This window comes from Phyllostomus hastatus, unplaced genomic scaffold, assembly GCF_019186645.2.
Source record: "Phyllostomus hastatus isolate PE091 unplaced genomic scaffold, TTU_PhHast_1.1 phas_contig_210, whole genome shotgun sequence".
Classification (NCBI taxonomy): domain Eukaryota; kingdom Metazoa; phylum Chordata; class Mammalia; order Chiroptera; family Phyllostomidae; genus Phyllostomus; species Phyllostomus hastatus.
Window position 1 is genome coordinate 13011140 of NW_025333737.1, and position 16113 is coordinate 13027252.

At 38.1% G+C, this 16113-nt stretch overlaps 1 protein-coding gene across 7 annotated transcripts in view; it reads right to left on the bottom strand.

Moving 5' to 3' along the window:
- Positions 1–716: 716 nt before the first annotated feature.
- The window catches only part of HELZ (helicase with zinc finger), a 148449-nt gene continuing 133052 nt past the window's right edge, over positions 717–16113 (bottom strand). For all 7 annotated transcript variants that reach the window (XM_045837209.1, XM_045837212.1, XM_045837211.1 and 4 more), the window contains 2 exons: positions 5524–5776; positions 717–4038 (listed from right to left, as the gene is read on the bottom strand). In XM_045837209.1, the coding sequence (XP_045693165.1) occupies positions 3701–4038; positions 5524–5776 (591 nt within the window). In that variant the 3' untranslated portion in view covers positions 717–3700. The remainder of the gene's footprint in view (positions 4039–5523; positions 5777–16113) is intronic.

Consider the following 16113-nt stretch of genomic DNA (forward strand, 5'->3'; position numbering starts at 1 on the left):
AAATGGCTTTTTTAGTAAATCTCATTTTCTTAATAACAGAGGAAATCTGAACTTTATCTTGAAATTGTTTTTCACGCCCTGGCCCTTAGGCAAGGTGGGTTTGTCTAGCCAAGGTATCTCAAGATACATTCTTGTATGTTTATAGCTTTGCTCTTGAGATGTATTCATGGAAAATATTAAACAGGTAAAATCAACTACGCTAGAGCAAGATTAACACTATATATTAATTATCTCTAAGTTAGAAAATTCATTGAGCTTCCCCAGTCATGTCCATGCCTCCGTAAAGAAGGAAGGTGTCTCACAAACTGATCTCAGAGAGTGCTGTGTTTAATTAGGTAATGCTTATTCAGTGGGAATTCTGCTTGTTTTACTTATTCTGCAGTTCTTTGAACTGAAAAGATCCATTGACGTTTATGCCAAACCTGAACTTACTCTAGACTCTCGGATGAAAAAGCCCCACAAAGCAGTTTGTTGTTTCGTATACATAACATGACCTAGATAGAAAGCATATCTGCCCAAGGAAAGGAAATTAAGGTCATGTTAGTTTAAACGGTCAATAATTAACTACTGACTAATCAAAAACAAAGTTCCGCTATAACAATTGGGCAAGGCATATGCCCCAATGACTACCAAAACACCAGAAAATAGCCCCGGTACATTAAATGAGGCCCTTCAAATCTTAACAAAATAGCACTGATTTTTAGATCAGGAAAAAATTTTAGCATGAATACTTTACAAATTCTATCACCCAAAAGAATTTCTTTAAGCTAAAAAAAAAAGAAAAAAAGAAAATCTTAGTAGCACTGAAATTAACAAGTGAAATGAATAAAACGGTTCTGACAAGGAGAAGGAAACTTCAGCATGATACAAAGAACAAAGGAGTAGAAAGACATGTGAACAATTAACCTCACTTAACTCTGTTCTAGAAGGAAGTTGGTAATACTTGGTATTATCCAAGAGCCACCATGAAGTTTTCTTTAAAAAAAAAAAAAAAGGAGTTCCACCTGAACTCTAAGGTTGAGCCTCATCTATAAAATCAGTTGTTTCTAAGTCTAACCTGTGGGTACTCACTAATACCACAGAAAAAATACCGAAAAAGTATGATTGCTCCTCAGAAGCCACGCGTCATTTCAACGGGAAATCGCAATGACTCCTGCAGTCAGACTTGCTCAAAACCATTCCAGACACTAGGTGTAAAACTGCTGAGAAAGAGGGAGCCTGCCGGTGGTGGAACTCCGCAAGCAGCACACAGAACCCAAGAGGATCAGGTGGAAACCTCCCCATCCCTGCCAGCTGGGGGCGCAGGTGAGGAAATAAGCACTCAAAAGACCCTTGAAGCAGAGCAGGGTACTCGTGAGTAGCTATTATTTTTAGTTTTTTAAAGAAATAACTGCTTAGAAGAGGGATGTCACAACTTAATAATAGCTTCCTTATCCAAGCTTCCACCATCGATACATTTATACAGATGGTGGTGTGTGCACATGACCTCTTTAAGTAAATATAAATACAAATAATTTAAAAACTGGTAGTTTTTTAAAGGTTCAAGTCTGGAAAGCAGAAAACTAGGCAAGTAGTTCATGACAAGGGGTTAGCTCTGACACGACAGCTCTGCCTTCATATCGTCCACGTGCTTCTGAACATCTGCCGGGCCTGTGGTGCAGGCCTGCAGGCTGGGGGGAGAAGAATCGCCGCAGACGAGAAAAGGGTTTTCACAGACATCCTCACATCGGGGGGACCTGGCTTTCATTTGGGCTATGTCTTCAGTTTTGTCACTGAGCTGGAAACACACTGCTAGATGGCCAAATGTTTCTCTTCTCCTCTGGTGACTAAAGTGGCCTGGACAGCCCTGACGTGGCTCAACGTGGAGACCTGACTCCGCACAGAGGAAACGCGGTGCTGTCACGGGCTGGCCCCGCTTCCCAACAGTGACTCACGCTAACCGTCACCACGCCCTCGGCCTCCGGGCCTACACCTGCCACCCCACACGAGCGAGACCTGCGGCCTGTGCCATGAAGCCACGCACGAGGGAAGCGTGCTGCGGGCAGACACACAGAACTCGGTGGGAGGCAGTCTGCATCTGTCCTACAGCTCGACGACCTCTGACCAGGGGCACTGTCACTCCTAAGTGGTCTGAGCACTGACTACGGCATGAGGCTAGCTGACATCAACTAAACCCAGACTTGTCGGGGCTGCAAGCAGTTTTCTCCCCCCTTGCCACTTCTCAACCCTGTTTTAAAAGCCTACGCAGTCCTCCAAAGCACCTTTTTGGAACGAATCATCAGGACCCACTGGTTCATTTGCAAAGTTTTCCAACCGCATCTTATTTTTTTTTTAAGTTATATTGTAGTTTCAAGATACTTCTGAAGTATAAAAGTTGTAGTACTAATTCAGGAAAACAGTAAGGACATGCATTGCTTCAAAAGGTTACAAGACCACCAGTTTTAAGAGGGTAAACGTTTTTCTCCTTTAGACTTTACCAAAGTTCATTCAAAACAACTTTTAGACCATAGAATAGTTAAGATAGCTATTTAAAGTTTATATTTTTGTACAAGTTCAATGGGGTTATTTTCAAAGAATCAAGAGACATGAAAAACAAGGGTGGTTTTTTTGCCCCAGATTTCGATGAATTTTGATGCATCTTTGACAAACATATTTTTTTCTTTAATGATGTTCTTCAAAACAGTTAGCAAAATATTTGAATTGCCATTTATAATGTCACATTGTAATGTAAACATCAAATAAGGTACGAAAATTTTTACTGGAGGGGAAAAAAAACCTTAAAGCGGCACAAGTCTTTATACCACTGGAGTGGGATGGGGGAGCCAGATTACAAACATCTACACATGCATAGTGAGGAAAAAAAAGATTTTACTAAATTCACGCATTTTTAAAATAGTTATCAAGTCTACTAAGCACCAACGATCCTAAAAATTTTTCAGCTTCATGATCTGTTTAAAAAAAATACACTATCAAATTAACATTAAAAACAAGCTTGAAGTGTAGCTTGTCCAAAAAAATAACTAAGTATGCTCACGTTTTTTCACATTACAAAAAACAGTGGCATACAGAACAGACCTGCAAAGAATGCCTCTAACTCTATCCTACCATGGATGGAGATTATACCAGCATGTCATATGAGTCTAAAACTGTGAAAGTTTTAGAATGCAGCATCTTGTCACCAAAAAAAAAGCTGATAAAACTTAAAAGTATTTAAAAGATGCTGCCCTTTATTTTAAAAAATTTTAAATGAATTTAAGCAAAAATAACATACATTTTGTACATCAACTGGCCATTTCTGGTACAGAAACCCAGCGTATGGTAATATTATTGAATAAATGTAAATGCTACTTACAACTTTTTTTTCTTTTTAAATACATTTTAGACAAACTTTTTTCTTTTTTTTAAGTTGCACAATTAACCTCTTAGCTGCTAGCTTGATGCAAACATATGTAACAATACACAAATTTAAAAATATTTTTTTATTCTACATAAAAGCTGTCAAAATTCCGACACATCAAAATGCAAAATAATGGAATATACTTTTAAAAAATTAGTTGCAAGTCTAGCAGCAAAGCAATTAAGTGAGAACATATTTAATATTAAAACAAAGGGAACTCTGCATCTATAGATGAAGTCCAACTATCTTAATTCTACTGGTACAAACAGAAATTAAAACATTCTCCCTTGAGGGAAAAAGTGATTATTTAAAATAGGAGTAAAAGCCATTGCTGCCCGAAGAGCTCCCCAGGCTGAGTTCCTGGAACAGGGACAGAGGGTCGCTACTCTTCTTGGCCTGCTCAGGTGGGGGCCTGGGCTTGGGGGGCGCCCGCAGAGCACTGGCATAGGACATGGTGGGCTTGCTGCCCCCCGCACTCTGCTGGCTGCTGCTGTTGGCCGACTCCGCAATCTGCTTGTTGGGCATGAGGGGGGGGAACTGGCCGAGATGCTGCAGCACATTATAGTTGAAGGAACTGGACACCTCAAGGTTTTCAGACTTCAGCTGATCCTCAGGGGGAGGTTTGACGGTCTTGGGCGGAGCTAGAAGCAGAAAACAGTGATAGCGATTAAGACCCAGGGACGGTCCCACACCTCATTGATGCGTGTCACGGCTGGCTCTCAGCCCCAGGAGCTCAGGCACAGGACAGTCACGAGGACAGGCAGCTTCTGCCACAGAATGTCAAAATCACAGCACACCTAACCCAACTCCTGTATCTTATTAACACTCACACACAACATGCACATCGGGCATTTGTTTAAGAACTTTCTACCCTACCTGCTCAGGTTGAATTTTTATTGACTTTGGCCAACAGCTGTCCTAAAATTTAGGTGGAAAAATGAGTGAAATGATCTGGCTTTGAAATAAGTTATTATAAACAAAACAAGGAAAAAGTAACCAATTTCCACCAGTGATTTGTAATTTAGATGTTTCTCATGAAATTCAAATATAATAATATGAGTGTATTTATGTTAGACCTTTAAAATACAGATCAACCCCAGGAAAAGTACAGCAGCTTATACCATAGGCACTAAAGAATGTTTAAAGATTAAAATGACAATGTCTCTTGCCAGGAAACAAAGTCAAAACTTTTTTATGCTTTTTGTCCTACCATGTCTAATGTTCTAAAAATATGCTATATGGCACACGCTCAAAAATGGGTCAGTTACAGAAACAATGGATTCACATTCTAAAGGTGAACAAGATTAATTTCAAATACAAAGGTTGCTACCAGGGCAGAAATTCACCAAAAATCACACACTTGCTCCCAAAGATCAATGTCTACAGCCTACAAAAAGAAGGCTATAGCTTAGAGAATGCAAGTATTATCGTTCATTTCTTTACATTCAAAATACACACATAAAAAAAGAGGGAACAAATTAAAGATGAAAGTACATTCATGTTCAAGGCTAAAGAGGAAGACTTTAGACATCCCACCATGTATTTCAAGCTGACAGCCTTGTCTATTCCAATGCCCTTCTATGCCTTTTTAAAAAATTCCTTAGCTGTGGATTTTTCAGTTCATTAGAATATAAGAAATAAACAAATGATTTCTTAATCTCAAAATGTTAGACTTTACTGATTTCTCTTATGACTAAACTCTATTGTATCTCAAATTGTCAACAACTTTACTGACAATGAATCCTTGAAAACTGACACTGACCTAACCAACTCTGCCTGTCCCAGTCTGAAAAAAACAAAACGAACAAAAAACTCAGAAAACAAACTTTCCCAAGCAAAAATGAGTCTGACTAGTATTTGGAAATACGTTTTAAATTCCACTACCTCTCTCATCCATTCACAGTTCCCCACACAGACGGATCCACTTACCTTCCAGACCGCAAATGTGGACTCAGCGTGGTCCTAAATTAGTAAGCATGCCTGAGGCTGCCTATGAGCTATGACCACTGACTACTGTTCAAAGACAGCAGTGCAAGTGGGGGAGATGGAAGGAGAAAACTCCATGGATACCTTGGAGCTGAGTAGGTCAAAGCTACGGTTTAAGCAGCCCACCCGCCTTGTCTTACCTATCAACTCTCTGGGCTGAGCTGCCCTGCTGGATCCATTGCACGGAATGTTCTGATAGGGGGTAGATGAGGTGGCGTTTACCCAGGACTCCGGGGATAGAAAGTTGAAAGAAGATTGGTTACTGTGGTCCTGCAGCTCTTTACACTGAGCAAGGCTGTCTTGAGGAGCACTCACTTCTTCAGAACATGGCTGGACTGAGCTAGAGGAGATTCTTCTTTGGTACAAGGGCCGACCAGGTCCTCTGGGTTCATACTACACAAAGGAAAAGCACATTTCATTAATCAGTGAAACTTATCCTCCCTTCCTTAGATATACAGCAATCTCACTGTACTAAGTAGAAATTCTCAAAAACACTCTCTTCTGCGACTATAACGACACCCCCAGAAGGCAGCCTGAGCTCTGGACATGGCATCAGGAGACCTGGGTTCAAAATCCAGTTCTAGCCCGTAGTCGGTAGTCCAATGACAACACACATTTAATTTCTGATTACGCTTTCTCATCTGTAAAATATGGAGCTGAACTTCCTGTCTTCAGTTCTTAATGCTATTGATATTTTAGCACCATTAGATTAAGAATAAGAATGAAGAAATTTTATCTGTTCATAATTAAACAGGGAAACTACAGTCATCACCAACTGAATCACAGCCACCTTGAACAGGGTCATCCATTTGGATTATTTCTTGGGCCTGAGCCTTCAGCGCCTCCCAATTTATCACTGCTTAAACCTACCAGACGGCAAGACACCATTCCTCCCACCCAACAGGAAGTGCCCCGGATCGGACTCACTTTGTATCTTCTTTTACAGTCTTCAATTAACATAGAACATTCATTACTTTCTTCAAAAAAATTCTTTATATGCCTCAAACCCAGTGAACTTCCTCTTTATATTTTCTCCTTCCTAAACTGCACAACCTATTCCTCTAACCCTCCCAACAAGATCTATTTGCCAGCCATCTCACGATTCTTTCTTTATTATTACCTATGTAATAATAAAACACAACACCCTTGCCTGGGTGTTGTGACCAGTATGCATCCCCGGTTGCAGTGGCAAGGCAGGATGGAGTAGTAGTTAGGTTTGTGACCTCAGTCTGGGTGTCCGACCTGCAGCCTGTGGGCCGCATGCGGCTCAGGATGGCTATGAATGTGGCCCAACACAAAATCATAAATTTACTTAAAACATTATGAGGTTTTTTTTGTGACTATGTGTTGCAATGTATTTAATGTGTGGTCCAAGACAACTCTTCTTCCAGTGTGGCCCAAAGACGCCAAAAGTTCGGACACCCTCCTAGAAGCTCACCAGTTGGGGTTAGGCTTCAGGCTATCTTTTATGAGCACTGTCTCCCCAGGCAACTGACTTAACCTCCAGGGAACTTCACCTGTAAATGTGGCTTCATTACCCACAGCACCTCTTAGGGCTGCTGTGAGAATTAAATGAGTTCTGCATGTATAGTAGTTATAACTGTTCCTGGCACATACAAAGGGCCTGTTGTTATATAATTGTTTCGCTATAACACACAAAGATAAGGTTCCATGTTAGATCCTAAATGACAGATTGGGGTTGGCTTTTATTGCCCCCACTTCCCTCCAGCAATAACAGATTTACTGTTCAGATGGTGGTCACCACAATTCTGAGGAATCTTTCTTTTACCACTGTTGGAGCAATAATTGGAAATCAGGCACTGGAGGTTCACGGACAAAGGAGAGAGATGTGCTGGCACGGCCACAGCAGGGTGCGCTTTGGGGATCTCAGCACAAGCCGAGACCGTCAGGCCGACTAATGGGGGAGATGGTGGTTGCAGGTGCTGTGAGGGTACCATCATCGTAGCCAGAACCACTATTTGCTGCTGTGAGATCTGTCCTCAAAGGAAATCTTAATGACAACCGAACAAAATGACTTATATAACAATAAACTACATGTTAGCAGTTTTGTAGTTCTCAGCACACAGATCCTATGCAGCTTTGTTAGATTTTCACATATTTTTCTTTGAGTTACTGTAATGGTACTGGCTTTTATATTTGGATGTCCAACTGTATAATGCTGGTCATAGAAATGAGATTGATTTGTGTGTGCTGGCCTTATATTCTGAAAGCTTGCCAAATTCACATTAGTCATAGGACTTTTATTGGTTAGTTTTGTGTGTAGGTTCCTTGGGTTTTTCTACTTTAACAATAATGTTATCTGTGAACAGGGACCATTTTATTTCTTCCTTTCCAATCTCTGTGCCTCCACCTCCCCCTTTTTTGGCCATACTGTACTAGCTAAGATGCCGGTACAATGTTGAATAGGAGTGTTGAGAGTAGACATCTTAACCTTGCTCCTAATTTTAGAGAGAAAGTATTCCGTCTGTATCCTTAAGTATGATGGTTGCTGTAAGATTTTATAGGTAACCTTTAACAAGTTAAGGAATTTCCCTTCTATTTCTAGTTTTCCAAGAATGAATGGATGTTGTATTTTGTCAAATGCGTGGGTTTTGTGGTGTTGTTATCTCTTGATATAACTTGTGGTTTTTCTCTTTAGACTGTTAGTATGGTGGATTACACTGATTTATTTTCCAATACTGAAAAAGCCTTGCATTCTAGGAATAAGCCTCAACATGGTCTTAGCATATTATTTTGTATATACTGCTGAATTCAACTTACTAATGTTGTGTTGAGGATCAATGTTCACAGACACCAGTCTGTGGTCTCCTCTCTTTTGCTCTGCCTCTACCCAACTGTGGTATCACAGTAATGTTGGCCCATACACATTAGTTTAGAAGTTTCCTCCTCTTCCATTCTCTAGAAGAGAATGAATAAGTTGGGGGCAGGAGGACAGAGATATAAAAAAACAAGGAGGCCTGGCCCCGCCCTCTCAGCCCCGAAGCTCCACCAAACATAGGTGGCTTCCTGTCTCAGGGTCTAGGCTCTTGCAAGGTTTTACGGTGACCAAGGCCACAGCAGTGGGACTTTTGATTCCATATTGCCACTAATCTTTAAGAAATTACCAACTGCTGAGTTTGGTGTAGTATCAAAGAATTACCTGTAAAAGTTACCAAAATTCCCTTTTAGGTACATATCTGTATGATGGAAATTTTCTTTACATGCTTCAACTAAAATGATGTACTGCAGCAGATTTGCAAAACTAAAAACATGGCACTCATGAGATATTTTTGTTTTGAAAAATAGTTATTTTTATAAAATATTGTATTAATCAATACTGGGTTTATTATTATACTTTTAAATACATTAATAATTATTTCTAAATTCCCAGTTTTAAAAATCAATAGCTTGTATAAAAAAACCATTCATAGATTTTTAAATGTAACACAAACAAAACCTTGGTTTTTGCATAAGGCTTTCAACTGAAGCACTATTTGTAACAGCAAAAGACTGGAAATAATCCAAATGTCCATCAACAGGAGACCAGTTAAATGAACTGTGATACAACTCTGCAATGAAAACACCATACAGCTGTAACAGGAATGAGGAAGATTGCCACACACTGCTGTGGACGAGCAACAACCTATCAAGGTGCAAAACACATGTAATATGCTACCTTTTACCTGAGAAAGGGAGGAATATGTATATATAAAAGTATTTCCTTGTATTTTCAAAAAGAAATAAGAGGATAAACTAAATATTAATAATAACACTTATCTATAGGGGAAGGGATGAGTTAAAGATGGAGAATAAAAATGGAACTTTAATCTCTATGAATATTGCTTGTTTTGTAATTGAGACTTTGGAACTATACACTACTACCAGCCAAGAAGGGAATTAATCCCTACAACATTCCACAAGGGCTCAGGCCTCAGAAACACCAGTTGCAATGGACAGGGAAGGAAGGTGAGGGAATAAAACTGGGGGATAGCTAAAGTCTGTACAGGGAACTGCTGGGCTCACTCCACACTCCTCCCCAACAACCAGAAGGACTCCAGCGTGAAAACGTCTCCAGAGAAAGTCCTGCCATGTGATCAGCCCTGAGACGTTGCTTTGTAGTGACACACATAATCGAGGGTCACCAGACACTTAGGGGCATCTCCAGCATAAAAGGACACACAAACAGGAAAGGAGGGAGGCCCAGGAAAAATAAGTAACAGTGATCATTTTAAAACATTTTTAAAAATATTTTTAAACTACTGTTTTAGTTCTTACCAAAAATTTAAAACAAAACAACAAACCCTAAGTTGGTTTCTTCAGAAGAGGCACTGCATTATAAAATGAAAAATAAGATATTAGGAAAAAGGAAAAATCTCAGAATAAAGAATTTTTGGAAATTAAATATTTGAGGTCTCAAATATAAAATGCAACAGAAGGGTTTATAGACAGAATCAAGGAACTCTTTCAGAACATAGGAAAAATACAAAGATCGAACTATGAGTGGGGGGAAAAAAATAGAGATTTGAAGAATCCAGGGGGTCTGATATGTCAACAGAACTTTCAGAAAGTGAGAAAAAAAAGGATGGTTAAGAACTCATCAAAGAAGTAATGTCAGACAATTCCAAAGAGCGGAACAAAAGATGAGTCTTTACCCAGAGCAGTGCTGTGATGATGGAGGTCTGTAGCTGCACTGGTTAGTAAGGTGGCCCCCAGTCACAAGTGGCTATTGAGCAATAGAAATGTGGCTAGTGGAAATAAAATATTTTATTTTATTGCCTTTCACTTCAAATCACACCTAATCCATCACAAATTCCCATGGGTTTTACCTACAAATAGATCTTGAATTTATTTACTTCTCGCCATTCCCATTGCTGTATCATAATCCAAGCCTAGATCCAATCCATCATCTCTTACCTAGAAAACAAAACACTCTCCACTATTTCTTTAATATTATTTTAAAATAATTATTTTAAAAATAAAATGCATTACCTTAACAGAATTTTAAAAACAACTTTAATGTCACATTAGGTTCATAAGATTCAATCATAATGAACAGAATCAAAAATTTCTCTTAAGTTCCAAGATCACAGTACATTTGTTTCTGGGTTCTGTTGTTTTTCTTGAAAGAAAGGTATACTGAAATGAATGTGACTTTGTATTCACAAAGTCACATAATGCAAATATCATGAAAAAGAATTTAGGTCTAAAGAAAGAAAAATACCACTTGTATCTCACAAGCAAAAGTGCTTACAATTTATAAATAACATTGTCCCACTAAACAGTATTATTTTTCTACATTCAAATACTAGGTATTGAAGGAGATACTAGAATGAATGCAATATTACATCTTAGAAAGAAATGTCAGATTTGATGCTCTGACATTTTAAGCTACTTAGAATCTGACTCTTGGTTACTCTTCCTGAGTATGAAACAGTCAAGTTATCAATTACAGACCACAACGCTTCTTACAATGAGAAAATGCCAGTGTGAGTAGAAAATAAAATAGTTCAGAGATGTTTCCCTTCAATTCATAACTGTTTGTATTTTCTTTGAGAATCAAAATGATCACAATTAAGTAAAACCTCCAGCTTTAAAAAACAAGTAATACCCCAAAATTTTTGTATTATTTTTAAGAACATTTAGAAATGTAATACATTCATGTTGATAGTCTAGCATTTAAGGTTTCTAAATTAACATCCAAGCAGTCAAATATTTAGCAGCTACAACTGGTTAATTTTTTTAATGAATGAATTTTATCTTTTCGTAATCCTCACCCAAGGACATTTTTTTCATTGCTCTTAGAGAGAGAGGAAAGGAGAGAGGGAAACATTTGACGTGAGAGAAAACCAACAATCAGTTGCTTCCTGTAAGCGCCCAGACCATGGACCAAACCCACAACCTTTCAGCTACAGAAAGACATTCCAACCAACTGTCCAGGACAGAACTGGCTAGCTTTTAAGATTCAAGAATCCTAAAATGAGTCATCTCTCTCTCTCGTCCACCACTATCCCCTCACCTCCAAAGAGGAAAATTTCATACAACTGAATGAAGATTTAATTCTTTGGATCCAAGAACATTATTTAGCTTCCCCTCACATCTGCTTCACATAATTGCAGTCATTTCTCTCTTTCCAGGAATGAATCTCATTCCCAGCATAAGATCTGAAGCACAGTGTGGCACTCGAGAAACAGCACAGGACTAGAAGTCAGGAGGCTCAGCTTCACTTTAAGGAGGAGTACCAGCTTAAGTGGCAAGTCCCTTTAAAATCTTAGTGCCTCAGTTTCCTTTTAAAAGGAGTACTTAGAATAAATTATCTCCAAGGCTTCAGTCTAGTTCCAGAGTTCTAGCTTTCTTTTTTTAAAGATTTTATTTATTTATTTTTAGAGAGGGAAGGGGGAGAGGGAGAGAGGGAGAGAGGGAGAGCGAGAGAGCAAGAGAGAAAGAAACATCAATGTGCAGTTGCTGGGGGCCATGGCCTACAACCTAGGCATGTGCCCTGACTGGGAATCGAACCTGCGATGCCTGGTTTGCAGCCCGTGCTCAATCCACTGAGCTACGCCAGCCAGGGCCAAAGTTCTAGCTTTTAAAGTCTTTAATAAATCTAAGCCTTTGTCAATGAGAATACATTTTAACTTTTATTATTAAAATATCCAAACATAATCCATTACCAACTTTAACAATCATCAACAATTTGCTGTATTTGTTAAAGTAATTCAAGTGTTATGAGATATACAAGACTATTTAAGTTATTTAAATTAAAAAAAACTACAAAGCATGCAAATTGACTATAACAAAATGCATTCTGGGCAACAAGTTAAAGTTTCAGATCCCCGCCCCCAACGAGGGAAATTGCTATGAAACTGAAAGACAAGGGACCCAAAACAAAAAGTTTAGAAAAAGATCCTTTTCCCAAAAAAAGAAAAATATTTCTGGCAGAGAATAGAATACCCTTTATATTTCCACCTACACTTCAGTCGTGTGGGTCCCTAGGCTGTTTAAATACATAAGCTATACTTTTCTTCCCTTCTTTTCTTATTTCTTGACCATTTTTTATCTCCTATTGTTTGTCCAGTTCTCAGTTTTCTCATAAAGAGACTATTCTTTCTACATACACATCTTACCAATCAGACTGTTTCTTCACATTAAGATGGCAACCCTGACACTCAGGTCTAATTTAGAGTCCTTGGGTCCTAAGTAATTTCATTACTGATTGCTTAACAGCACATCCTCCTCTATCAGAGATCCTTATCTGGGTTCACTCCATATTTGTGTGTTTATAGATGCTCCTCATGTTAAACTGTGAAACCATTACATTGCTAAATATATGATCATGATTTTCTAAGCCCACTGATATCTTTTTCTAAATATCAAAATGCTAAAATTTCAAAAGCCATTTAAGAAGGAGAAACTAAATGACTAAATTCATGTATTAATTTCTTAGTGTTGAAGATTGTTGTCAGTTTAAACATAAATTCCTAATGTAAAATGCTTACCACTGCCTTATAAGGTATATCTCTAACATATGAGGTTAGTAAGCTATTTCACATGTGTATGTATAAATAACTGGGGGAAAGGTTAGCAACTTAATTAGGGCTCTATTTATAATTATACCATCAAAGCTAATCTAAGGAAGAACTAAATGCTCTCATAAAAACTCCAAGTCTCATTAACTATGGTGCCAGAAACTTTAATTAAAACAGAACACCCCATGTAAATGATTAGCTTTGATAATTTAAGTATGAATAGAGGTCTAATTTATTAATTTGGTGATCACCGTTTTGGTTATGTGCATTAAGTGGTTTATTAGATACCACACACTACCGATGTTTCTGAGAAGACCCTGCTGAGAGGACAGCAGTATCACCTGATCATACAACACAAGTCACGAGCTCCTACCACCTACTTCTGAAGTCACAATAAGCAGAATATGTCAATCAGCCACTTACATAAACTTCAAGCTACATTTGTACAATACTTTGCTCCATAAAAGGAATTTGGGACAAGGGATAATTAGACAACAGTACTGAAATCAAAACCATCAACTAATTTCAAAACTACAGTTGCTTGAACAAAAAATGAAAATGAACAGATGGGCCAAAACTATCTTTTGTTCAAAAGCCAACACAGAGACAAGAAGTATTTCCAAGTGCATTCATCACAGGTAATATAAATCATCTCTAATGTGAGGTAAGCACTGACTCACTGAAAGTGGATCAGAACGGGTGACTTGTAAGCACCCCATTTTCATTACAAGGCTATCCCAACAAAAGCAACACTGCAGCTTCATAAACAAATCTCAGGCTTTCATAGTGATGTTTTTAAAAATAATTTTCCATTCATTATTTATGAGCACTTGTAATCTACTTCATGGCAGAGTGTATCTTAAATGGCAAAAGCTTTGCTCTGCACCAGTACCAGCATTGCTGGTTCTATGTTAAATGAAAGTTTTTAACCTGGTAAAATTATGCCCATTTCAGAAGAATGAGGATTTGACTCTTAAGATAAAATGACTGGAAAGTAATAATAAGAAAAAAAAGGTCCCATTCATTACCAAAAACAAGGAAAAATCAACCTAACAGTAAATTTTAACCAGAAATAAAGGTGCTCCAAAATTTTACAGAGGAATATTCAGAAAACAAAAAGTGTGGGGTGGGGGGAGACAGAGAAAGAATATAAAATTAAAATATTGAAGATTCTACCAATTCATCAAATATTCATAAGGATACAATTTCCCCAGGTTAAGCTATACATTTAATGTAATTCAAATTAAAATCCAAGAAAGGTGTTTTGTTTTGTTTTGTTTTGTTTTGTTTTGTTTTGTTTTCGCGGGGGAAGAGGAAGAGTTGAAAAAGGTATTCTAAACTTCTAGTAGAAAAACCACTGAATAACCCTCCCCTGACCTCAAACACACATACAGAAACTGGAGGTAAAAATAGTAAGAAAGGAAACTCTACACTATATCACATTAGAGTATTACAAAACCTCGAGGTTAAAATTACCTCAATATAATTCTGGTATAGAATTATATACAGACAGATAGATGAAGAGAAAACTATCAAGTCCAGAAACAGATCTCAGCATATACTGAGAAGCTGCATCTCACTCAGAGGTTCAAGCTATCACGCACAATGAAAAATCTCACACATGTAAAAATTACCCAAGAAAGTCCTGAGTCATGCCAAAATTAGTACAAAACGAGCCATTGGAAGCTCAGCAGCCAAGAATTAACTTGTATTGTTTCTCTTTGCATTTTATCTCCCTACCTCCATAGCTGTTAGAAATGCAAGGATAACACAAAGAATTTAGTATTTGCTCAGAAAGCTACTATTCTATTTAGTGAGACTACAGTAGCATAATAAAGACAATGAAGACACTGGAATGGTCTGTAACCAGGGCCAGGTAGGACGACACCTCTGCCCTTGCCAATCACACTGGGAAAGCAGCAGAAGCAGGAGAGGCTGCAGGCACTGCTACCAGACCTCACTGCCCAGCCTCATCCAGGCCGCTGAGGGCCAGTGCTTTTGCTGCACTTGACGAAGGTAATGAAGCCCACAGATTAGGCCGTAAGCATCTAAATGAGAATACCCTAAAAAATGTAAGTATCAAAAATGTTGTATAATAGGATCAAGATCCCATTTAGGGTGCCTCAACTTGAAGAAAGAAAGGTTTCACAGAATAATGTAACTGAGCACCACAATTAAGAAAAAAATTGTTTCAAGTTTCCTCAACACAAAATCTCCCTGCATTAATCAATCACACATTCATATATATGAATGCTTTGAAAAGGAAAATGTTATAGTAGCAGACTTTGTATAGTGAAATTAGAAATAATTTCTCTAACTTTTACACTTTCCATACCGACCAAGTACTTCACTTGTCAAAAGAAAACTGAAATATCAAAAAGAAGCCACATACTATGAAGGACCGTCCCCACTCAAGGTAAGTATCAAGCTAATGCCTGTATGTGTTCGTCCCACATGAGATGAAGCCACCAAGGCTTCTAGCAATAAAAGAATTCACAGCAGGGAGGGAAATAAGATATTTTTCTGTATTGTTAATGCTAAAGAAATTATTTTAAAAGGCTGGAAAGAAACAGCAAGCACATAAACCATTCATTCTGTAGGATGATTCATGCAAAATCATTTTGTACAACATAATACATAAAAGTTATCCCAATGCACTGAAAATGTCAAAACCTGCAATGTAGTAAAAATAATATTTTCCTTGTTGAGGTATTGTTCAGTGTTACAAACTAGTCATCATCACATGTGAATCTCCTGCCTCAAAATACAGTTGACCAAACGTTTTTGGAAAAGTAATTTCATTCTAAGAACCCACTAATGATTAAAGGTACTACTCATATACTCACAGTGAAACAGTAATATCAAATGTTAAGAGCTCAAGGGTACGAAGAACTGCATCCCCAAACTAAGGAACATTTACATAGATAAATGATTAAAGTACAGTGTTCAATATTCAGAATTTTCCTAAAGTACAAAACTTGGTAAGACCTTATAAAAACTTTGGCATGTTGTTTCCCACACATTATGAACTCATTGGCACGTTAAGTCAAAACATCGCCAGTGATATCAGTAAAAATGGTGGAGTAAGGAGCTCCAAAGTGCATCCCTCCATCAAAGCAATGAAAAAACTGGCAAAACTGTCACAATCAGCTTTCTTGGAATTTGGGAAACTAAAGCCTACAGCAACCAGGGGAGTACTTAATCAAG